The 26,366-nt window shown below is 37.1% G+C and overlaps 1 protein-coding gene across 16 annotated transcripts in view; it reads left to right on the forward strand.

Moving 5' to 3' along the window:
• Positions 1-26,366, forward strand: part of TUT4 (terminal uridylyl transferase 4) — a 136,317-nt gene that overhangs the window by 82,540 nt on the left and 27,411 nt on the right. For all 16 annotated transcript variants that reach the window (XM_040231117.1, XM_040231127.1, XM_040231129.1 and 13 more), the window contains exons 12-20: positions 1,813-1,987; positions 4,089-4,789; positions 6,969-7,119; positions 14,708-14,794; positions 19,524-19,627; positions 22,306-22,363; positions 22,450-22,553; positions 22,850-22,939; positions 24,547-24,660. In XM_040231117.1, the coding sequence (XP_040087051.1) occupies positions 1,813-1,987; positions 4,089-4,789; positions 6,969-7,119; positions 14,708-14,794; positions 19,524-19,627; positions 22,306-22,363; positions 22,450-22,553; positions 22,850-22,939; positions 24,547-24,660 (1,584 nt within the window). The remainder of the gene's footprint in view (positions 1-1,812; positions 1,988-4,088; positions 4,790-6,968; positions 7,120-14,707; positions 14,795-19,523; positions 19,628-22,305; positions 22,364-22,449; positions 22,554-22,849; positions 22,940-24,546; positions 24,661-26,366) is intronic.

A 26,366-nucleotide genomic window follows, 5' to 3' on the forward strand; every position in this document is an offset into this window, starting at 1 on the left:
ACTCCATTAAGGCAAAAAGCTTTGTTTTTTTTTTTTATGGGTATATCCCCAGTGCATGGCACATAGTAGGCATTCAGTGAATAGTTGTAGAATGGAATGAATGAATGACCGTTTTATGCTTTTTAATACCTTAGTGGTCACTTTTAGCCAGCATTCATCTAGGTAATTCCTTTAGAATTCACATACTACCTTTTCTGTTAAGACCCCTCTGATTTAGAGGTCCATTTTAACTTATAGCCTTTACTGTAAATGTTAAATGGTCTCTTCCTCTCCTAATGGTCTGTGAAATAGGACCTCACCTTGTTTGAGTGGCACTATGCAATAATGATATTTTTGGGCTCCAAAATCACTGCAGATGGTGACTGCAGCCATGAAATTAAAAGACGCTTACTCCTTGGAAGAAATGTTATGACCAACCTAGATAGCATATTCAAAAGCAGAGACATTACTTTGCCAACTAAGGTCCGTCTAGTCAAGGCTATGGTTTTTCCAGTGGTCATGTATGGATGTGAGAGTTAGATTGTGAAGAAAGCTGAGCGCCGAAGAACTGATGCTTTTGAACTGTGGTGTTGGAGAAGACTCTTGAGAGTCCCTTGGACTGCAAGGAGATCCAACCAATCCATTCTGAAGGAGATCAGCCCTGGGATTTCTTTGGAGGGAATGATGCTGAAGCTGAAACTCCAGTACTTTGGCCACCTCATGCGAAGAGTTGACTCATTGGCAAAGACTCTGATGCTGGGAGGGATTGAGAGCAGGAGGAGAAGGAGATGACCGAGGATGAGATGGCTGGATGGCATCACTGACTTGATGGACACGAATCTGAGTGAACTCTGGGAGTTGGTGATGGACAGGGAGGCCTGGTGTGCTGCGATTCATGGGGTTGCAAAGAGTTGGACATGACTGAGCGACTGAACTGAACTGATGCAATAATGATTAGCAGCATGTACCCACATGGTCCTGAGTTGCATCCAACATCATAGTTGTTGAATTAATAGTTATTTATGTGTAGCACTTAGAAGAGTGAGTGATGCATGGTTTACATGGGAGCTCCTGTTATTTATTTTTTTTTCTTTTATCTGCAGCACAGTGCTATGGACTTCAGTTCAGTTCAGTCGCTCAGTTGTGTCCGACTCTTTGCGACCCCATGAATTGCAGCACCCCAGGTCTCCCTGTCCATCACCAACTCCCGGAGTTCACTCAGACTCACAGCCATCGAGTCAGTGATGCCATCCAGCCATCTCATCCTCTGTCGTCCCCTTCTCCTCCTGCCCCCAATCCCTCCCAGCATCAGAGTCTTTTCCAATGAGTCAACTCTTCACGGGTTCTAAAATGTTTGTGGAATGAAGGAATTAGCTTTTGAAAACCCTGGGCCTTTACATAGATTGTATAAGTAATTGCTGTAATGGAAGAGTTATAGTAGTTGTTAGACAATGGTTAGCAACCTCGGCTGCACAGGAGAATCACTTAGGAAGGAAGCTTTAAAAAATCTCTGTCCATTAAGTCACAGTCTTGGAAAGAGTAAGGGAGATGGGAATGGAGTCAAACTAAAATTAGTGAATTTTAGTGCTCTCAGTGTGATTCTAATGTGCAGCCAAGGTTGAGAATCACTGGTTTAGTGGAAAGAACACAAAATTCTAGGAGTTACTAATCTGGGACACTGTGTTCCCAGCTGTGCCACAAATTGCTTTTTGGCAACTAACCCCATTATGCCTCAGTTTTTGAAAAGGTGATCCATCTCTAAGGTCTTTTTAAGTTGAAAGTTAAGTGATTCTATAGTTTTGTGAAGCTTAAAGGTATTTTTTTCTTTTCTAGTCTCCTTTAACATTGGAAACACCAAATCGGGTGTCCTTGGGACAGTTATGGTTAGAGCTGCTAAAATTTTACACACTGGATTTTGCTTTGGAGGAATATGTCATATGTGTACGAATAAAAGATATTTTAACAAGAGAAAACAAAAACTGGCCTAAAAGGCGGATAGCCATTGAAGGTGAGATGATATGTTATATTTCACTTGGAGAATTTTTGTGTGTGTGCTACTCATTATCTATTTCTTAAAAAAAAATTAATTTGTTTGTTTTTGTCTGTGTTAGGTCTTCATTGCTATGCACAGGCTTTGCCTGGTTGTGGCGAGTGGGGGCTGCTCTCTGTTGTGATGTGAAGCTGTAGCTTTTCTTGTTGGGGGGCATGGGGGCATGCAGGCTTCAGTAGTTGCAACTCATGGGCTCTTGGAACACTGGCTCAGTAGTGGTGATGCAGGGACTTAGTTGCTCCACAGCATGTGGAATCTTCCCGGACCAGGGACTGAACACATGTCCCCTGCCTCGGCAGATGAATTCTTAACCACTAGACAATCAGGGAAGCCCCCTCATCATCTGTTTCTAAAATAGTATTATATATAAATTTTATCCTTTCATTTTGTAGCACTATTTGCCACCAGGTTGTCACTAAATATTTTGGATAAATTCTTTATTAAGTCCATGATAGCTTCATAGGATTAATGCTTATTTGAAAATTTCCAGTCTGTAAATATTATAATGCCTAGGGTTATTAGCTTATTTACATGCCTTTATTTTTAATTGTAAAAATTTCAAATATAGAAAAATAGAATAGCTATATAAATAAGATAGCTTTGAATATATTTGTGCCATAAAATTATGTTAAAATATAGTTTTAAAACTCAGTTTTTCATTGTCTTGTAAAGTACCTTATCTGTTAAATGTGGCTAAGCTAAAGGAAAAAAGAACAATTGATATTGACAAATAAGCTTTCATATGAAGTCTCAAGAACATTAAGATAGAAATTAATAGTAAATATTGACAAATAAATAATAAATAATAATAATATGTCTTCCACATTCTTAATAAAAAAATTTAACTTCTATAACATTTTGCTCATCTTTTATAGATAGGAAATTGAATTTCTGTCATCATTTTATTATTAGTCTGTTCAGATTGCACATTCTTCTGTTCCTTTCATCCTCTGTATGTATGCCTTCTCTACTGTCAGTTGGATCTACAGATATTCTCATGCACTCACATCTTTTATTGTCTTAAATATGGTAAATAAAAGAGGTCTGAAGTCTGCAACCATCATAATTTCTCTGCCTTTTTTTCCCTTAGAAAAGGGAAAGAGGCTAGGTAAAGCTTTTTAAAGCCTATGGATTTAGATAACAGTAAAAAAAAAAGTAACAGATGCCCCAACCTTAATAATATGAAGCCTGGCCTATTGTTAATCCTCTTATTTAATGATCTTCAGTAGTGGAGAAAATTTGTATTATCTTTTGGGTGGCATCATTCTTTTTTCCTGGGGCGTATTTGTATTAAGGCTTATAAAATCCAAACACCCATAAACATTTTGAGAATTCCGTTCTGTGTTCCTAGTAATGAGGATTAAAATCCAAACACCCATAAACATTTTGAGAATTCTGTTCTACATTCCTAGTAATGAGGATTCAGTTGTCACAAACATTTTCAGCATAGACATTTTAGACTGGATCAGAATCGAAATTTTGGTTTAATCTTTACTTTTAGGTTTCTTTCTACTTTTCTTTCTATTATTTCTCTCTTTCTGTCTTTAATTTTCTGATTATTACTGAAGTTAATCTTAAAATAAGCATAACTTGAAGCCTTGAGAGTTAGGTTGTATGTTATTTGTTTAAATTGCAAGGAGTACATAACTAAAGAATACTATGACAGGAGATGAAAATTATTAATAAAATAGGTCCTGGAGCTTGAAAACTTTCACTCTAAGACTGTACAGTGAAACATGTTAGCTTAGCTTTTTCTACCAGTTTCGTCACTGCAATTTTGTAATACTAAGTTGGCCTCCTCAGCCATTCTGTCATTATCTTATTTTATTCTTTTCTCTCTCTCTCTTTTTTTTTTTTTTAGTTTTTTATTTTATGATAGAAACAGAAGAAAGACTTTGCTTTTTCATTTCCAGTTAGCAGGAACTCTCACTGGGAGTTTACGTTAGAAAAATTGGTTGTGGGGGGGATGTACTCTGCTGACAATGTAGCTGTTCATATAAGCTTGGAAATGTAGTTTGTTAGTAAATACTTAGCTACTGACCATTTTCTTTTTTACTAGATCCATTTTCAATCAAGAGGAATGTTGCACGGAGCTTAAACAGCCAGCTTGTCTATGAATATGTTGTAGAGAGATTCAGGGCAGCTTATCGTTACTTTGCCTGTCCTCAGAAGAAGGGTGGAAATAAATCTACGGTGGATTCCATGAAAAAAGAGAAGGGGAAAATAAGCAGTAAGAAACCAGTGAAGACTGAAACTGTGGCATCCAGTTGTTGCACTCTACTTGGGGAAAGCACAGAAAAAGTAAATGCAGGAAGAGGTCAACCTGATAAATATGATGAAATGGAAGTTACATCACAGCGATGTATTACTGAAGCTGATAATTTGTTGGTAAATGAACTAGATTTGGCTGAATGTGGACAGGAATCTTCATCTCTTTCTGCCAGTGAAAACAGTGAATTAGAGCCCAAATCAATTAAAAATCAAGATGTTTTAGCACCTTCAGAAACTTGTTTTAAGAAGGATTTCAGCCAGTATAATTGCATTGATTATAAATCCCCTGAACCAGATGAATCTTCTGGTACAGACTTTAAGTCAAATTTAGAAACAGAACGTTCACATCAGATTGTGTGCACTGACACATCTGCTACCTCTTGCAACTGCAAAGCTACAGAAGATGCTTCTGACCCTAATGATGATGATAACCACCCCATCCAGGAATTATATTATGTGTTTGATAAGTTTATTTTAACCTCTGGCAAGGTAGGATACAGTTTGTAAACACTCTGTAAGAGTGTATGACTCTGTATTTATGATTTTTAGATTCAGAAATGTAAAAATAGCTTCTGTGATGTTAGACTGCTTTTGGAATGGTATTTTTGTATGTATGTGTTTTTTTTTTTTTTTTTTTTTTTTACTTTTTGTGTATTGGCCTTATAAGAATGTACATGAAACCCTGAAAAGCACTCTTTTTCTGGTTGGTGTGCTTAACTTTCTCATATATGAAAGGATTTGTTACAAAAGTGAGTTTGGTAAAGGCGCATATATTTTAAGTTTTGTTGCTTTTTTATAGGTGTGATTATATTTCCTTCTACAAAGGAGAATACAGTGTAAACTTTAATAGTATTTTAAAGTTTTTTTGATGAGGCCCAGGAGCTGTTCTATAAACTTAACTAAAGATAGTTGAGTTAAAACTATGTAAGGTCAGGAACCAAAAAAAAAAAGAATTCAGAACCTGTGTCTGCCACTGAGCTTCTCTTTGGATTTTGGCACTTTTCTCATGAGCCTTTAACTTTTCTGCTTTTAAAGTGGGATAGTCTGAACTTTAACTTGTGAATTACAGAAAATAAGCTACTTTGTAACAGAAAATAATTACTTTGTGAATAAAAGTTTTAGCTAAGTTTTACATTGCTTCAAGTGCAGGGTATGTAACTGAACATATTATCAGCACCTACTATGAAAAAAATGATTATATAGATAATGTATAAATCAAATAGAATACAGAAAACCCGGAAAAGTCATCAAGTTTTATTGTTTGATCAACAATTATTTATTAACAAGCTTTAAAAATTTTAACCTAATTACTAAACTGTGTATTTTCATCCTTTTTAAGGATACTCTGTCCCATTTTGTTTAGGTGTAGTATTTAGGGCATTCTGCTGCTGCTGCTGCTAAGTCGCTTCAGCCGTGTCCACCTCTGTGCGACCCCATAGACGGCAGCCCACCAGGCTCCCCTGTCCCTGGGATTCTCCAGTTAAGAACACTGGAGTGGGTTGCCATTTCCTTTCCCAATGCATGAAAGTGACAAGTGAAGTGAAGTCACTCAGTCTTGTCTGACTCTTAGTGACTCCATGGACTGCAGCCTACCAGGCTCCTCCATGGGATTTTCCAGGCAAGAGTACTGGAGTGGGTTGCCATTATAATGGACTGTTAAAAAGATGAAATAAATGGCAGATTTTTAGAAGAGCCTTTTAATAATATAACTGCAGCTTACATTTCTTATACTTTTTTTTTCTGGAAACTTAGGGTAACTATTTCTCCAATTTTATTTCTCTCTGTATTTATCTGTAACATATTTTTAGAATTTTCTGGTAAATATGTCATTTTTATAAAAGTTTTAAAGCTGATAAAAATTTCTTTGGCACTAGGAGCACAGTATTCTCACAAATACAAATTTCTGTGTATATTTTGCTAGGTAACTGTCCAGACTAATCCTGGAGAAAGAAGCTAAGTTCCTAAGCATATTACAGTAAAGAAAAGAGTAATGCTCTTCCTTAATCATATTTTTTTTCCTCCAAGCTTGAATTTTTACTGTTTTGGTTTCCTGTCTGGTAGTCCATTGGAATATATTTAAAATGGTATTGACAGGGTTTGAAAGTTAAGTTTGTGGTTATTGCCTAAGAATTGTTTCTTGTATATAGTTACTTTTAGTGTTCAGCCTTTTAGTTTGTTTTCTTGAGTACCATGTTAATGTAATAAATTGAACCAACTAGTCAAGGTTCTATAATTGATTGACTCTAAAGATAGAAAATGTTTAGAGTGAAATGAAAGGTGCCACTTGAACTTTCTTTATAATCTAGTTTGTTAAGAACCTTAATAGATTAAAATGTGATGCATACATTTCATTTTGGGAGCTGATCAAACGCTTTGAATTAACCTGTTGCTTTTGTATCTCCTGCTATTTCCTTTATCCTTCATTTTCAGGTAAATCTAATCCTTGGTAATATCATTTTAGTGAAGAAGAAAATGTTGGCTCAAAGTATGTTTATTTACATTTAATACTGAATTTCATTAATACGCTTTTTTTTTTTAGCCTCTTGAAAGTGCAGGCTATCAGACTGAGTTACAAAACAAGTTTCTTTTTGTACTACTTTGTAAGTGATTATGAAGTCCCTCAATAGCTTGTTTGATTATTAGATTTTTTTTTTTAACCTTTGTATAGCCGCCAACAATAGTATGCAGCATCTGCAAAAAGGATGGCCATTCAAAAAATGATTGCCCAGAGGATTTCAGGAAAATTGATTTAAAACCTCTACCACCAATGACAAATCGATTTCGGGAAATACTTGATTTAGTATGTAAAAGATGTTTTGGTAAGTCTTTTATTACTAGAGCTACTTACTGAGACTAGATTATTTTTTAATTTTGGATATTTATTTATTTTTTTACTTGAAAACAGTTTGCTTACATTTTTTGAGTAGAGTTTCTAAATAGTTTAGACACCAACCACATATATTTATTAACTGCCTACTAAATACCAAAGGGAATGCAGAGTCCATAGTGTTGCTTTTAAGGAGCCTTAGAGTCTAGATTTGTGCTTCTAGTTTGATGGTCACTAGATATATGTGGCTATTTCAGTTCAGTTCAGTCGCTCATTCGTGTCTGACTCTTTGTGACCCCATGAACCATAGCAAGCCAGGCCTCCCTGTCCATTACCAACTCCCAGAGTCCACCCAAACCCATGTCCATCGAGTCGGTGATGCCATCCAACCATCTCATCCTCTGTCGTCCCCTTCTCCTCCTGCCCCCAATCCCTCCCAGCATCAGGGTCTTTTCAAATGAGTCAGCTCTTCGCATCAGGTAGCCAAAGTATTGGAATTTCAGCTTCAACATCAGTCCTGCCAATGAACACCCAGGACTGATCTCCTTTAGGATGGACTGGTTGGATCTCCTTGCAGTCCAAGGGACTCTCAAGAGTCTTCTCCAACACCACAGTTCAAACCCATCAATTCTTCTGTGCTCAGCTTTCTTTTTTGTCCAACTCTCACATCCATACATGACTACTGGAAAAACCATAGCCTTGACTAGATGGCAAAGTAATCTCTCTGTGTTTTTAATATGCTGTCTAGGTTGGTCATAACTTTCCTTCCAAGGAGTAAGCGTCTTTTAATTTCATGGCTGCAATCACCATCTGCAGTGATTTTGGAGCCCAGAAAAATAAAATCAGCCACTGTTTCCCCATCTATTTGCCATGAAGTGATGGGACCGGATGCCATCGTCTTGGTTTTCTGAATGTTGAGCTTGAAGCCAACTTCTTCACTCTCCTCTTTGACTTTCATCAAGAGGTTCTTTCATTCTTCACTTTCTGCCATAAGGGTGGTGTCATCTGCATATCTGAGGTTATTGATATTTCTTCCAGCAATCTTGATTCCAGCTTGTGCTTCTTCCAGCCCAGCATTTCTCATGATGCATAGAAGTTAAATAAGCAGGGTAACAATATACAGCCTTGACGTACTCCTTTTCCTATTTGGAACCAGTCTGTTGTTCTATTGTTCCATGTCCAGTTCTAACTATTGCTTCCTGACCTGCATACAGGTTTCTCAAGAGGTAGGTCAGGTGGTCTGATATTCCCATCTCTGAGAATTTTCCAGTTTGTGGTGATCCACACAGTCAAAGGCTTTGGCATAGTCAATAAAACAGAAATAGATGTTTTTCTGGAACTCTCTTGCTTTTTCCATGATCCAGCGGATGTTGGCAATTTGATCTCTGGTTCCTCTGCCTTTTGTAAAACCAGCTTGAACATCAGGAAGTTCACGGTTCACGGATATGAAGCCTGGCTTGAAGAATTTTCAGCATTAGTTTACTAGCATGTGAGATGAGTGCAATTGTGCGGTAGTTTGAGCATTCTTTGGCATTGCCTTTCTTTGTGATTGGAATGAAAACTGACCTTTTCTAGTCCTGTGGCCACTGCTGAGTTTTCCAAATGTGCTGGCATATTGAGTGCAGCACTTTCACAGCATCATCTTCCAGTATTTGAAATAGCTCAACTGGAATGCTATCACCTCCACTAGCTTTGTTTGTAGTGATGCTTTCTAAGGCCCACTCGCCTTCACATTCCAGGATGTCTGGCTCTAGATGAGTGATCACACCATCGTGATTATCTGGGTCTGAAGATCTTTTTTGTACAGTTCTTTGTATTCTTGCCACCTCTTCTTAATATCATCTGCTTCTTTTAGGTCCATACCATTTCTCTCCTTTATTGAGCCCATCTTTGCATGAAATGTTCCCTTGGTATCTCTAATTTTCTTGAAGAGATCTCTGCTGCTGCTGCTACTAAGTCTCTTCAGTTGTGTCCGACTCTGTGCAACCCTATAGATGGCAGCCCACCAGGCTCCCCCGTCCCTGGGTTTCTCCAGGCAAGAACCTTGGAGTGGGTTGCCATTTCCTTCCCCAATACATGAAAGTGAAAAATGAAAGTCAAGTCGCCCTGTCGTGTCCGACTCTTAGCAACCCCATGGATTGCAGCCCACCAGGCTCCTCCGTCCATGGGATTTTCCAGGCAAGAGTACTGGAGTGGGGTGCCCTTGCCTTTTCTGATAGTCTTTCCCATTCTATTGTTTTCCTCTATTTCTTTGCATTGATCGAGGAGGAAGGCTTTCTTATCTCTCCTTGCTATTCTTTGGAACTCTGCATTCAAATGAGTATATCTTTCCTTTGCTTCTTTGCTTTTCACTTCCCTTTCACAGTTCTTTGTGGCTATTTAAATTAACTAAAATAAAGAATTCAGCCCCTCAATTAAACTAGGACACTTCAAGTACTGATGTGTACCAGCCTGCCTGTAGCTGCTACATGTGGCTAGTGGCTACTACATTGGACAGTCTGGTTAGAGAGCATTGCTGTCATTGCAGTTTTCTTGCCCAGTGTTCCTCTAAATGGATGTATAAGACGTGTATGAAACTTGCCATAACTGGAACCAGGATGTGTTACCTTTTGTAGTAGTGGTAAACAAAATGCAGTTGAAATGCAATTAATTTTTCAGTGGAGTGGATCAGAAAAAGTGGAATTAATTATGTGACATTTGAGATGGAATGCATTTTCAGACATAGGAGATTATGCATGAAAGCATAGAGTGTATACTTTGTTTGGGATAATAATGGTCTTACATTTAGTACAGTAAAAGAAAGGTAATAGTGGGAGATAAGGCTGTAAAGATTTGAGTAGAGCCTTACATGCCATTTTCAACAAACATTTATGGTGTACCTGGAATAACTTTCACTTGGCCAACATTTTTAAGTACTCGCTGTGTTTCAGGTAAGATCAAGTTTCTGATGTCATAACATTTAGTTCTCCATTGTAATCTCCCCCTTCTTCTCTTCCCTGTCTTCATCTCCTGCCACACAACTACTTATCTGCTTTTTGTCACTGTAGATTAATTTTGATTTTTCTACAGTTCTGAGTAAATAGAATCACATGGAATGTGTTCTTTTTTTTTGGTGAAGGGATCTGGCTTCTTTCACTTAGCATAATTATTTTGAGATTAATCTGTGTTGTGGTGTTGTAGTGTATATCATTGGTTCATTCTTTTTTATTGCTAAGTTGTGTTCTGTTGTGTGTATGTGTGCATACTTAGTCACTTCAGTAATATCCAACTCTGTGCGACCCTGTGGACTGTGGCCTGCCAGGCTTCTCTGTCCATGGGATTCTCCAGGCAAGAATACTGGAGTGGTTGCCATGCCCTCCTCCAGGCATAAGAGACGTGGGTTCAATCCCTGGGGGATCTTCCCCACCCAGGGAGTGAATCTGCATTTCCTGCTTTGCAGGCAGATTCTTTACTGCTGAGCCACAAGGGAAACCTCTCTGTTGGGTGACTATACCACATTTTGTTTAACATTCACTTGTTGATGAATTTTTTGTTTGTTTCTAAAGTCTGGCTATTATAACTAAATCTCCTATGCACATTCATGTATGGGTCTAAGTATGGACATATGCTATAATTTCTTTTGGATAAATAGCCAGGAGTTAAAAGGCTGAACCATGGCACATTCTTCCTTCAGTTTAGTTCAGTCGCTCAGTCGTGTCCGACTCTTTGCGACCCCATGAATCGCAGCACGCCAGGCCTCCCTGTCCATCACCAACTCCCGGAGTTAACTCAGACTCACGTCCATCGAGTCGGTGATGCCATCCAGCCATCTCATCCTCTGTCGTCCCCTTCTCCTCCTGCCCCCAATCCCTCCCAGCATCAGAGTCTTTTCCAATGAGTCACCTCTTCGCATGAGGTCGCCAAAGTACTGGAGTTTCAGCTTCAGCATCATTCCTTCCAAAGAAATCCCAGGGCTGATCTCCTTCAGGATGGATTGGTTGGATCTCCTTGCAGTCCAAGGGACTCTCAAGCGTCTTCTCCAACACCACAGTTCAAACGCATCAATTGTTCGGCGCTCAGCCTTCTTCACAGTCCAATTCTCACATCCATACATGACCACTGGAAAAACCATAGCCTTGACTAGATGGACCTTTGTTGGCAAAGTAATGTCTCTGCTTTTGAATATGCTATCTAGGTTGCTCATAACTTTTCTTCTAAGGAGTAAGCGTCTTTTAATTTCATGGCTGCAGTCACCATCTGCAGTGACCTTGGAGCCCCAAAAAATAAGGTCTAACACTGTTTCTGTTGTTTCCCCATCTATTTCCCATGAAGTGATGGGACCGGATGCCATGATCTTCATTTTCTAAATGTTGAGCTTTAAGCCAAATTTTTCACTCTCCTCTTTCACTTTCATCAAGAGGTTCTTTCATTCTTCACTTTCTGCCATAAGGGTGGTGTCATCTGCATATTCGAGGTTATTGATATTTCTCCTGGAAATCTTGATTCCAGCTTGTGCTTCTTCCAGTCCAGCGTTTCTCATGATGTACTCTGCATAGAAGTTAAATAAGCAGGGTGACAATATACAGCCTTGACGTATTCCTTTTCCCATTTGGAACCTGTCTGTTGTTCCATGTCCAGTTGTAACTGTTGCTTCCTGACCTGCATACAGGTTTCTCAAGAGGCAGGTCAGGTGGTCTGGTATTCCCATCTCTCTCAGAATTTTCCACAGTTTATTGTGATCCACACAGTCAAAGGCTTTGGCATAGTCAATAAAGCAGAAATAGATGTTTTTCTGGAACTCTCTTGCTTTTTTCCATGATCCAGTGGATGTTGGCAATTTGATCTCTGGTTCCTCTGCCTTTTGTAAAACCAGCTTGAACATCAGGAAGTTCACGGTTCACGTATTGCTGAAGCCTGGCTTGGAGAATTTTCAGCATTAGTTTACTAGCATGTGAGATGAGTGCAACTGTGTGGTAGTTTGAGTATTCTAAAAAGTCTTGTAGGTCTTCATGGAACCATTCAGCTTCTTCAGCGTTACTGGTTGGGACATAGACTTGGATTACCGTGATATTGAATGGTTTGCCTTGAAAACAAACAGAGATCATTCTGTTGTTTTTGAGATTGCATCCAAGTACTGCATTTCAGACTCTTTTGTTGACCATGATGGCTACTCCATTTCTTCTAAGGAATTCCTGCCCACAGTAGTAGATATAATTGTCATCTGAGTTAAATTCACCCATTCCAGATCATTTTAGTTCGCTGATTCCTAGAATGTTGACATTCACTCTTGCCATCTCCTGTTTGACCACTTCCAATTTGCCTTGATTCATGGACCTGGGTCCTATGCAATATTGCTCTTTACAGCATCGGACCTTACTTCTATCACCAGTCACATTCACATTGTTTTTGCTTTGGCTCCATCCCTTCTTTCTGGAGTTACTTCTCCACTGATATCCAGTAGCATATTGGGCACCTACTGACTTGGGGAGTTCCTCTTTCAGTATCCTATCATTTTGCCTTTTCATACTGTTCATGGGGTTCTCAAGGCAAGAATACTTAAGTGGTTTGCCATTCCTTTCTCCAGTGGACCACATTCTGTCAGACCTCTCCACCATGACCTGCCCGTCTTGGGTTGCCCCGTGGGCATGTTAGTTTCATTGAGTTAGACAAGGCTGTGGTCCTAGTGTGATTAGATAGATGAGTTTTCTGTGAGTATGGTTTCAGTGTGTCTGCCCTCTGATGCCCTCTTGCAACACCTCCATCTTATTTGGGTTTCTCTTACCTTGGGCGTGGGGTATCTCTTCATGGCTGCTCCAGCAAAGTGCAGCCGCTGCGCCTTACCTTGGATGAGGGGTATTCACTACATTTTTTTCGTTGCATTTGTTTTTATTTATTATTGTTTATTTATCTCAATATGGACTCATGGATGTTTTATATTTGGGGATATAATCTAATGCTACTACTTAATCCAATAGTACAATTTTTTTTGCCCAGACTGTTCCAGATTTTGGCTTTTGGGAGTACTTTCATTTGACTCCTTTGACCCTTTGATACTCTAGTCAGTGTGTGGAGTTTTTGTTGTTGTTAGTTTCTTCCTTTGTAGTTTATCACTTTCTACTTTCTGGCCTCGAAAGATACTTCAGGATCGTCATGTAAATTTCTGCTCCAGTCCTAGAATTAGACGTTTTCCCAAAGAGCCCTATGGTTCCTTTATTGGAGAATGGTATCAGAAACCAAGATCTGGGTGTTAGAGTGCTTGTTATTACTAGGTGGTGGTGTTTCTAGATCCTCTCCAAGCAAGAAAATTTGTGTGTATACCAACCCACGTATGTACACATATTCTCTGTGACCATCTTAACCTTTATCAAGCTAAGTATGAGTTTGTACTGATGTCTCCAACTGTAATACATTACCATGTGGCTCTTTCTAGCCTCCTTTTTCTGCCTATCTGTAAATCTCCAACTCTTAACAGGGAGAAACCTGGCTCCCACCGCCACCCATTTATTTAATTGCTCCATTTAAGTACACATGTATAGCATCATCAGAACTGTTATCCTCTTCCCCAGTGGGAAGCAACTTTATTGATACAGTGCTTATGTGCAGTTCCTTTAACCTTTAGTCTTAAAAGACTCTGCTTATTTTTGAAGTTATTTAGATTAGCACTGTTTCCCCCCACTCCCTTGAGTGAAGTTTTCTTATACATTTATAATACAGCAGGATTCTTTTGCTGTAGACTACATTCCCTCCTGAGATTCCCTGACCTCCTAGATGATTTTTTAAAATTTGCGTACCATAAAGTTGACTCTTTCTTTGTACTGCAAAGTTCCGTGGGTGTTTACAAGTGCATCATGTCATATATTACCATTAGAGTATCTACAGAGTAGTTTCTCCACTCTTAAAAAACCACCTGTATTTCAGCTATTCAGCTTGCAACCATTGATGCTGCATTTGTTTTTCAAAAGTTGAATATTAGTTTAATTCTTTACCATATTAACTCTTTGAGTCTAGAGGAGGAAATAGGAAAAATTTACTTGGAAAAATAAATAAGATGAATATAAATGAAATAACTGGAAAACTGAAAGTATAAACTGACAAGAACGAAGGAACGAAGGTTTGGAGAACGAAGGAACGAAGGTTTGGAGAATGAAGGAAATTCAGTTAAGGAGAGGTCATTGAAGGCTATGATTGGTCAGAGCAGCTTATAAGGAAGATAGGAGTCTTGACCAGGCATTTGAGGGAACTGTTAGATTTAATTGAATTGGATATCTAGTGTAACTATGAGAATAGTCTTAATAGAAGGGAAAAAAACAGCATATATACGGGAGAAAGTGGATTGTATGACAAAATATTAAATAATTTGTAGAAGAAACTATGTCTTGTAGCTGTTTCATAGGGGAAATGGTCATGTGAAATAGACATAGATCTATAAAATTATTTTTCTGCACTTTCTCTGCACCTTCCTTCCCAGTAACATTTATGATTTTAATGTCAGAAAAGTCAACAAATTATGAAGAAAAATGAAATTTTTAGGGTAAAAAATTGAAAACATTTTCATATTTCATTTTCCTTACTTTTCTTTTTCCTTTTTTTTTTTAACTTAGATGAATTGTCACCACCTTTTTCTGAACAACACAACAGGGAACAAATTTTAATTGGCTTGGAAAAGTTTATTCAAAAAGAATATGATGGTATGTTGTATGTCAAAATTGATTGCTTTCATTATTGTAGTCACCTGGTTTGAGTTTCATTCATTTGTATAAAAGTGTTTATTGCTTCATTCATTTGTTTGAAAGTATATTGCATGTTATGTGTTAGGTACTATTCAAGTTGCTGGGGATACAGTGCTAATAAAAGAGGTGAAGCTTGCTTTCATTAAGCTTATATTATTATATTAACAGGGGTGACAGATAATCAACTGACAAGTAAATAACAACATCAGGAAACAATAAATAACTGGTAAATACAGAGGTTAAAAGGATAGTGCTGAGTTATTATGATAGTTATCTCTGGTAAGGTGACACTTGAGCAAAACTGTGAATAATACGAAGGAGCAAGTCACTATGAATATTTAAGGAGAGAACATTCTAGAAAGGAGGAGTATTAAGTGCAAATATATCATGACTGAATTATGTTTGATATGCTTGAAAGTCAGTGTGACTTGAGTGGAGTCTATGAAGTACATTGTCTAGAAAATTGAGGTCAGAAAGTTAAGCTAGAGTTTAGATAATGAGTCTTACAGATGTTGAGAAGAAGGATTTTAAATTTTATTTTGAATGTCTCATGAGAAGCTTCTAGAGGGTCTTAACACATAAGACCTGATCTGAAAGAATAGAGTACAGGTCCATAAGGATAGAAGCAAACAGAACATTGAGAAACCTGTTGCATAAGTTCAGATGAGACATAATAGTGATTTAAAAGTCAGTGAGAAACAAATTGAAGATAGATTTTGAATGTAGAGTCAATGGGATTTGTTGATGTGATACGTGTTAGACGTGAGAAAAAGAAAGGAGTCAAGGACAGTTTCAAAGTTTTTCATTCACTTTTTGGATGGTGCTATTTAACTGAGATGACAAAAAATATCAAGAGCAGGTTTGGGGCATGGGGTAAAGAATCAAGAGTTCTATGGTCATATATTTGAGAAAAGGATAAAGAGTTGATATATAATCAGAATGAACTTATATCTTTACAAGGTGATCTGTTTTGTGCTACAAGATTCTAGTTTTTAATTATATTTTGCTAGTGTATATTGACCAAATCTAAGTTTCTATTATATTAAACCCATGCACATTTTTATCTGCTGATGAATGTAGGTTCTTGTATGTCTCTCAGCTGTCATTGATTTCAAGTAGGGCCTCAGAACTGAATAGGAGGATTAAGTTTTGAAAATATAGAATTTGTTATCTAAATGTGCAGGCTATAAGAGTTAATAGGGAGAATAATCTAATCCTGGTAAGCCACAACTTGTTTGAAGTAGCAACTGTTACTGAGTGACACTGAGCATGAAGGAGATGGTAAGAATAAACGTTGACATCCTAGGAATCAGTGAACTAAAATGGATGGGAATGGATGAACTTAATTCAGATAACCATTATATCTACTCCTGTGGGCAAGAATTTCATAGAAGAAATGGAGTAGCGCCCATAATCAACAAAAGAGTCTGAAATACAGTACTTGAGTGCAACCTCAAAAATGACAATAGTCTTGGTTTCTTTCTAAAGGAAGCCATTCAACATCACAGTAATCCAAGTCTATGCCCCTACCACTGCTGCTGAAGAAGCTGAAGTTGATAAGTACTATGAAGACCTAGAAGACCTCCTAGAACTAACACTTAAAAAAGATGTTCTATTCATCATCAGGGATTGAAATGCAAAAGTAGAAAGTCGAGATATACCTGGAGTAACAGGCAAGTTTGGCCTTGGAGAACAAAATGAAGCAGGGCAAAGGTTAACTGAATTCTGCCAAGAAAATGCATTTAGTCATAGCAAATACCCTTTTTCAACAACACAAGAGACGACTTTACACATGGACATCACCAAACGGTCAATACTGAAATCAAATAGATTACTTTCTTTGTCACTGAAGATGGAGAAGCTGTATACAGTCAGCAAAAAGAAAAAAAAAAAAAGACCTGGAGCTGACTGTGGTTCAGATCATCAGCTTCTCATAGCAAAGTTCAGGCTTAAACTAAAGAAAAGCAGGAAAAACACTAGGCCAGCCAGGCATGACTTAAATCCCATATGAATTCACAGAGCTAACAAATAGGTTCAAGGGATTAGATTTAGTTAGCAGTATACCTGAAGAATTATGGACCGAGATCCGTAATATTGTACAGGAGGTAGTGAGCAAAACCATGCCAGAGAGAGAAGCAGAAGCCAAAGTGGTTATCTGAGGAAGCTTCGCAAAGAGCAGAGAGAAGTGAAGAGCAAAGGAGAGAGTGAAAGGCACATCACGTTAAATGCAGAGTTCCAAAAAATAGCTGGGAGAGAAAGAAGGCCTTCTTCAATCAGCAGTGCTTAATAATAGAAGAAAACAACAAAAGGGGAAAGACTAAAGATCTCTTTAGGAAAATTGGAAAGGTCAAGGGAACATTCTGCCCAAAGATGGGCACAGTGAAGGATAAAAATGGTAGAGACCTTTAGTAGACGCTGAAGAGATCAAGAAGACATGGAAAGAATACACTGAGGAGCTGTGTAAAAAAGATCTCAACGAACCGAATTACTATGATGGTGTGGTTAGTCACCTAGAATGAGACATTCTGGAGTGCAAAGTCAGATGGGCCTTAAGAAGCACTTTATTTTCTGTTAATAAAACTAGTGGATGCAATGAAATTCTGGCAGAACTAGTCAAATCCCTAAAGGATGATGCCATCAACATTTTGCATTTATTATGTCAGCAAATCTGGAAGGCCAAGCATTGGCCACAGGACTGGAAAAGGTCAATCTTCATCCCACTTCCCAAGAAGAGTAGTACCAAAGAATGTGCTAACCATCAGACAGTTGCACTCATCTCCCACACTAGTATGCTCATGCTTAAAATCTTGCATGCTAGGCTTCAGCATTATGTGAACCAAGAACTTCCAGATGTTTAGGCTGGTTTTAGAAAAGGAAGAGAACTAGAGATCAAATTGCCCACATTTGCTGGATTATAGAGAAAGCAAGGGAATTTCAGAAAAACATCTATCTCTGTTTCATTGACTACACTAAAGCCTTTGACTGTGTGGATCATGACAAACTATGGAAAGCTCTGTGAGAGACAGGAATACCAGACCATCTTACGTGTCACCTGGGAAACCTGTATGCAGGTCAAGAAGCAACAGTTGGAACCCTGTATGGAACCGCTGACTGGTTCAAGATCGAGAAAGGAGTATGAAGGACTGTCTGCGGTCACCCTGTTTATTTAACCTATATGCTGAGCACATCATGAGAAATGCCAGGCTGGATGAGTTACAAGTTGGAATCAAGGTAGGTGGGAGAAACATCAACAACATCAGATATGCGGATGATACCACTCTAATGGCAGAAAGTGAAGAGGAACTAAAGAGCCTCTTGATGAGGGTGAAGGAAGAGAGTGAAAGAGCCGGCTTAAAACTAAATATTAAAAAAAACTAAGATCGTAGCATCTGGCCCCACTACTACATGGCAAATAGAGGGGGAAAAGGTGGAAGTAGTGACAGATTTCCTCTTCACGGGCTCTAGAATCACTGCAGATGGTTGACTGTAGCCATGAAGTCAGAAGGCAATTGCTTCTTGGCAGGAAAGTGATGACAAACCTAGACAGTGTGTTGAAAAGCAGAGACATTACTCTGACAACAAAGATCCATATAATAAAGGCTATGTCTTCCGAGTGGTTGGGTACGGTTGTGAGAGCTGGACTGTAAAGAAGACAGAACACCAAAGAATTGATGCCTTTGAACTATGGTGCTGGAGAAGACTCATGAAAGTCCTTTGGACAGCAAGGAGATCGAACCAGTCAATCTTAAGGGGGATCAACCTTAAATATTTACTGGAAGGACTGATGCTGAAATTGAAGTTCAGGTATTTTGGTCATCTGATGCAAACAGTCAACTCATTGCAAAAGTCCCTGGTGCTGGGAAAGATTGAGGGCAGAAGGAGAAGAGGTTGTCAGAGGATGAGATGTCTGGATGGCATCACTGATGCAGTGAACATGAACTTGGGCAAACTCTGGGAGGTGATGAGGGACAGGGAGACCTGGTGTGCTGCAGTCCATGGGGTTGCAAAGAATTGGACACAGCTGGGCAACTGAACAACAACAAAGCATGAAGGAATAACCCTATTATAATTTATATCAAATGGATTAATCCCTCATTTTTAGAGAAGATTAATTCTATATACTGAGATGATGTTTTTAAAATTATTTGAATTGTGCCCTAAAAAAACCCAGTTTATTTCCAAGAAATAAATCTCTAAATGTTGATTTTAACTATTGGTATTGATGTTGAAAATAAATAAAGGTAGATGAATTTATGAGATAGTTAAGTTGGAAGAAGCTAAAGGACTTGGTAAGAGTATGGATGTGGAAGTTCAGAGGTGTTAAGAACCACTTGTTTATTTCTGGTGTAGACAGTTGAGTAGATGATGATCCTCTTTGCTGAGAAACAGGGATTATAGGAATAATAGTAGATTTGAGGTGAAGTTGCTAGTTTAGTTTGGACTTGCTGAATTTATGATGTCTGTGGAAAAATGGAAAAAACAGTTTGATATATAGGTGTAGGATTTTGGTTAGAACATTTGGGCTTTAGGTGAGTGTTTTGGAATTTTTCAGTACATTTGCCTGTGGTAGGTAATTTAAGCTGTGGAATTGGATAAGATCATCCTGTGGTAAGCCATTAGTAGTTAATAGAAGATTTGTCTTTCCTGGTAATTATACAACTTTTGAGTTTTGTTTTTCTTTACTTAGAAAAGGCAAGATTGTGCTTATTTGGCTCTTCTAAGAATGGATTTGGATTTCGTGATAGTGATCTGGATATTTGTATGACACTTGAAGGCCACGAAAATGCAGAGGTAAGAGTTATTTAGTGTTTGGATAGGGATGTGGAAGTTTATTTTCTTCCAATGATGAATCTGTTTTTAATTTTGTATGTAGAATTGATAAAAATGTATGAAATCATTCTTTGTATAAATATATTAGCAGTAACAGTGTTTGAAATGTAAAGATATTAGCATTATCGTTTTAAAAGACATTCAAGTATTTGAGTAAATATACTGTTTCAGTGATTTTATGATGCAAAACCCATGTCATCAATAGTTACAAGTGCTTTTCAATGAATTTTTGAAAAAAATATGCCATAGAGTTGGAATTTTTTTCTTTAGAGCCAGTGAGAAACTGTTGCTTTAGTTTGGGTAGGGAACATTGATCTCACTTATACCATCTTTCCATATCTCTTCTGTTAGGTGATGTCTCTGTATCACTAAAGATAGAAGATAAAGGTGGACATTTAATTTATAAATGGATTGTGTTCTGCAAGTTAATTATGATTTGTGGGCACTCAGAGCACATTTTTTTCTGTAGAAGAATTGTTATAAATGATGCATTCTAAAATAGCTTTTAGAAACTCATTTTGGGGTGGGAAGGGGAACTAACATTTGAGTCCCCAGTATACACTTTTACATACATTTCTCATTTCACTCTTACAACCACCTTCGAGGTAGATAATTTCCCCCATTTTACAGATGAGGAAACTGAGGCTTTGAGAGATAAACTGACTTGCTCAAGTTCACACAGCTAGTAAATGTTGGAGCCGGGATTCGTACCCAGGTCTGTCTGTCTCCAGAGTTCATGCTCTTTCTGTTGTATCCCACTGCTTCTCTATAATTTATTTAACCCATAATGTAGTTGAAATATAGTACTAATAGTACTGTAGAACCTAACCACTACTTTCTGAGATTGAAAGCTTTCTGAGTTGCACCATGAGATGCCAGGAGCAAACCTTCCCCCCAGAGCAGTCTCAGCAGTGGGAGTGGGTACTTCTGTTTTCCTTCTTTGTGTGCCAGGCCTCAACAGTGGGAATAAGATTGTCCAAGCTCCATAAAGAAAGAGACTGAATGGACAGGAAAGAAGTATCCCAAGGAGGGTATCCCTGTAGTTGCTTGTTTCTTTACCTGCATAGCTGTTGGGATTTATGTTTCCAATTCAGGGACTGCTTGCAAGATTGGGGTGAGGCCAAGCTTCTGGCATCTTTAGTGGTGTCAGTATACCGTCTGTTGTATTATAAAAGAATTCAGCAGAATAGTATATCTGTGAAATAATAGCTTTTTTTTAAAAAAAAAAATTCTTTTCATTGTTAGAACCAAAGAAAAGATGGCAGTGATGCCTGGTAGATGCTTATTTCTTGGCCCAAGAAATTGCTTCTGGTGTTAATATCTTTTTGTTCTGTAAAGAAACTGAAAAGTTGTAAATTTTTTAGTTCTCCTTAACTAACTTCTACTCAATGCCATCTACTTGGGAAGATGGCATTCTGAAAGGCAGAATTCCCTCTTCCATTCTGAAAGGGAGGAATTGAGGGAATAGGAAATGGTTTTTACCCAGGGAGGAGTTTAAAGTTTTAGATCTCGTCTATGTAAAATTTAATAATTAGACCTCTAATCACTAAGGGTTTGTATATTGTATAGTGTCTGTGCCATTCACACTGGAAAGTTGAAACAATGAAAAATACTAAAATTTTTTTCAGATGAGCCATAATTGAAACTTTTTAATTTAGCATAAACTGTATTTTTGTGTAATAAAAATAATATCTTTTATTATGGATTAATTCTAAGGATTCCCTTGAAATCCTCAGGTTAAGCTGCAGTGCCTGCTCTTCTCTTATAGCTAAAAAGGAACATTTGGGGGATATGAAAAAGTGATTTTAGTAGTAGATATAGGCATTGAGCTTAATCCAGTTAATTTATGCCATTATCTTCCTGCTCCTTATATTATGATTATTGTTACCATATCAGCTTTGCTGTCTAGTTTTTAAATAACCAACACATTTAAATTGGCAGAGGTAGGAGGTTTTTTTGGAAGAAGAAGTAGGTGTTGGTAATGGTAGGATTATTTTTCTTCTCATCAACATATAATAATAAATGATAGACTTAAAGTACAACTGTGTATGAAGTATGCTGCTGAATGATTTACATAGGTGTCTCTTGTAATCTTCCAGATACTTTATAGAGTATGAGTTTATGATTATCTTGGTTTTATAAAATAGTAGTATGACACTCAAGAGAGGTTAAGGATCTGCTCAAAGTCATACAGCTAGTCAGTACTTAGGTTCAAAATTTGAATCCAAGTTTGTCTAAATTTAGAGCCTATGTTCTTAATCACTATACTGTTTTGCTTTCACCAAACCCATCTCTGGTTGTTTATCGGTGTATTTTAAAACATTATTCCCCTGTTTTTGTGATTCTCAAACTTTAATGTGGATTTGAATTACCTGGGGATGTTGTTACTATGCAGATTATGATTTAGTAGACGGCAGTGGGGGTTTAGATTCTGCATTTCTATCAAGTTTCCATTTGTTGGTGATACTGCAGGTCTATGGACCCATGTTCTTTGACCAGTGAGGTTATGTAGACCTTTTGGCTGGAGATTTTATGTGCTAGTATTAAATGTCTAGATTAAAATAGAATTTGTACAAGGCCAAGTTAAGTCAGACAGACTTATTTATTTATTAACTTAATTATTTATTTTTGTTTTTTAGAAATTAAATTGTAAGGAAATAATTGAAAATTTGGCGAAAATTCTTAAGAGACATCCAGGTATGAACTTTAAAACAAAAAAAATTTTTTTAGTTTTATGAAAATTGTTTAACCTAGTAAAGTTTTGTTTTTTTTTTTTAAATCAGGTTTAAGAAACATTTTGCCTATAACTACTGCCAAAGTGCCTATAGTAAAATTTGAACACAGGCGAAGTGGTTTAGAAGGCGATATCAGTTTATATAATACGTTGGTAAGTTTCACTGTCTCTAAAGACCCAAGTATGTTTACAGTTGTCATTTTAAAAGTTTACAGATCACTGACTATACCTCTATGTTTAAAACTTATGAATGTGAGCAGTATAAGGGAAAAAAATTTTATTGATCATTTTAACATTTCCTTCAGATTGAAGATTAGTTTTTCCTTGACTCACATACAGGTATTTTAAGTTTAACATCTGTTTGGATGTTCATTTTACCTTTTTATCTGATCTGTAAGTTTAATTTTAGTAAATTTGAAGTGCTTTCAAATATGTAATTTATTTTTCAGGCTCAGCATAACACAAGAATGCTAGCTACATATGCAGCTATTGACCCTAGAGTACAGTACTTGGGATATACAATGAAAGTATTTGCTAAGGTATTTGTGATCCACTTTGTTATAATACTTATGATATTAAGGTAAAACATATTGATGCCAGACTTGTGAAAAATGTTTTCTCAGTTTTGTTTACCTGAGCTTTTAAGAAGAGACTGTCAATATTAATTGGTTTAAAAGTATACCTGTTAGACTAGGGTGATTCTTAGTTTTTTTCTGTGTTTGCTGTATTCTCAAGGGTAACATTCTAATAAATTTCTCATAGTATAATTTCTCAGCGCATGATTTTCAGCCCCAAGCATGAGAGTTGGCATACGAAGTTAAAAAGCTCTGGATTAGAAGATGTGGTATTTGGATTTTAGTTTAGTTCAGTCGCTTAGTTGTGTCTGAGTCTTTGCAACCCCATTGACTGCAGCACGCCAGGCTTCCCTGTCCATCACCAGCTCCCAGAGCTGGCTCAAACTTGTTTCGATTTAGTGGTAAATTTTTCTGGCCAAGGAAACAAAGCAATACCAATAAAACCTAATGTTTCCTCTATTATCACACTTAAAATACTCAGTAATGTTTTCTTGGTTGTTCTACTCCATGTATAAACTCCATCAGGATTGAGGCCTCTGTATCTTTATTTCACTTTAGTGTCTGCTTTATGGGTAGCTGCTCAGTAAATAGGTAATTTTGTGAATGTGTTGGTGGAAGGGTTTTAGTAGGGGAGTGACTCAGTTATGTTTTCATTTCATAAAGCCCATTCTTCCAAAGGGAAAACATACTTGTTTAAATATTCCTATACATGTCTTTATGGATAGTAAGTCATTTTAGAAAGGGAGGGTGTCCAGCGACATACTATACAGATCTTATTCAGTACAGCTAGTCTTCTATATTCATCTCACCAAATAACTCCTCACTCTAGTGGAGTTTTGGTAATGAAATCATGTGGTTCATGTCAGAGAAATCATTCCTCTCCCTCCCTTTATGTCAGAAAATCTCCCTTCCCCATCTGTCTCCTAACCAACCATTGCTTCTTGTTAGAGGCAAACAGTGTTAAACATTCCTCTGTATCCTTCCATAAATATATTATTCCAGTACAAGCAAATATATATATTTCCTACCTCTTTTTTTATTATGGATATAATATACTGAAAACGTTGTTTTGTATTTTGCTTTTTCAACTGAGCAATAGATATTGGAAATTATTTCCTATTAGTATACTAAGGGTTTCCTTGTTGTTGTTTTTTTTAATGGTTACATACTATTCTATTGTGTGGGTAGTCATCAGTTTTTTAAACCTGAATTTTACTGATGAGCTTTTAAGTTCTTTCTCATATTTTGCTATTAAAATAGTGCTGCAATAAAATCTTTCATGTGTTTTTGGCATATTTACAGGATAAATTCTTAGAATTGATATATTAAAGGAGATGTGCTTTTGTAATTTTGATATTGTCAAATTATTCTTCATAAAATTTACACTAATATATACTCTTATCTGTAATGTGTAAGAGTGCCTATTTACCCATACCATCTGTAACAGTTTATTTTTGAACTTTTGGGTATTTGACAGTTTGATGAGTTTAAAAATGGTGTTTTAAGGTAGCCAATACTTGTGCATGGAATAAGATTCTGAAGTTTTATTTTCAATCATTATGTTTTTTTAGCGATGTGACATTGGGGATGCTTCTAGGGGAAGTTTATCTTCATATGCTTATATCCTTATGGTGCTGTACTTTCTGCAGCAGAGAAAACCACCTGTTATCCCAGTTCTACAAGAGGTAAGTGTTTAAGAAAATTATAAAGTCATTTCTTGTGACAATAGACCTAAATATAGTAGATCTTGCTCAGTTCATGAGATCATGAGGGATTTTTCTATCATGAATGGCCCAAGTTTTCTTCTTCCATTAATGGTATAATCAAATAATGAACTTTTGGGAAAGTTTGTTATGGGAGAGTACAGACTCCTGAGAGAATACTAGAGGAATAGAACTATTGAACACCTTTTGCACCATTTTTGTAAGTCTTAGAATGCTGCCACTGATCATGAAATTTGTAACCATTCAAAAACTTACACAGTCTCTCAGATGAAAAGACATAGTTTCTTCTTTCCAGAGTATTCTCCCCCCTTGTGCTTGGCAGTAAAGCTTGATTTTGTTGAAAGTTAGTGTTAGTCACTCAGTCACGTCCAACTCTTTGCAACTCTGTGGTCTGTCCATGGAATTCTCCAGGCAAGAATACTGGAGTCAGTTGCCATTTCCTTCTCCAGGGGATCCTCCCATCTCAGGGATCCAACCTGGGTCTTCCTTCCTGCATTGCAGGCAGATTCTTGAGAAGGGAAGCCTGAAGTTTGATTTATTGTGTATATACTTTGGTCAACTTTGTGAATTTTGATTGAGAAAAAATTCAAGGAAATTCTTTCTTATCTCTGTAAGGTCATGTCATTTGTATTAAGCATAAGAATATACATCAAAAGAAACATATTATACTCATATTTACTCAGATTTGGTGACTCATAGAGGCTTGTTATAGCCCATTTATACTCTCTAAAATAGAACCAGAAGAATTCTTAATCATCCATCTGTTCCTCCTCTTTCTTGGAACAAAGTAAATGTGCAAGCCTTGGGGTGGATCAAAGTCTAATTTCTTAGAAAGGTGGTTATTTTGAGGTAGGCAATAACCATCAGAATTATTTGGAAAATCACATATTCTGATTTCATGTAAACTTTGATCATCATAGCAAAGAAGTATATTGTAAACTAATAAGCCATATTGTGTGCCAGATGGCCTTAGTAAGTTTTTTAAAGTTCTAATGAATGCCATGTGGTTTTAACAGCATTTCCTTCCCTCTTTAAACAAACAGTGGGAGAGAAAAAATTTAAATATCCTTTTCTAACAGAAAAGTTTAAGTTGCTTGAATCTATGTTGACTGATGCTTATTTTTTTACCAAGTTTGTTCACTATAGAATATTTAAAATTTTGCATGCATTAGTTAAGCCTGCCAAAGCCAAGGTTATTCTCTATATTAGTCTAATTCTTGTTAAGGCTTTAAATTTGGAGATTTTATGTGTAATTGCCCCAATAATATTATAGCAGCCGTTTGCTATACTTTGCTATGCCTTTGATAGAATACTGTGATTAACCCAAATGGAACACAAATTTTGTTTTCTTTGTGGTTTGTCTCTGTTCTCTCATTATGTTACCCGTGGATGAAGAACTATTGAGGCAGCATGATATAATGGAAAGATCATGATATAATGGGCAGACATGATTTTGGAGTCAGAGTTAATTGATCTGAATCCTGATTTTAACATGTGGCCTTTAATAAGCTGCCTACCGCTAGTCTTAATTTTATCTTTTGTAAAAATGTAATAAGAGTAGTATTATTTCAGTGTTGATATAAGGAACAGAGACATCAAATGCTTTTGAATGCAGTAGATGCTAAAGTAGGAGTTTATAAATGGTGGTTGCTTTTATTATTACTTTT

This window comes from Oryx dammah, unplaced genomic scaffold (assembly GCF_014754425.2).
Source record: "Oryx dammah isolate SB20612 unplaced genomic scaffold, SCBI_Odam_1.1 HiC_scaffold_28, whole genome shotgun sequence".
Lineage (NCBI taxonomy): Eukaryota > Metazoa > Chordata > Mammalia > Artiodactyla > Bovidae > Oryx > Oryx dammah.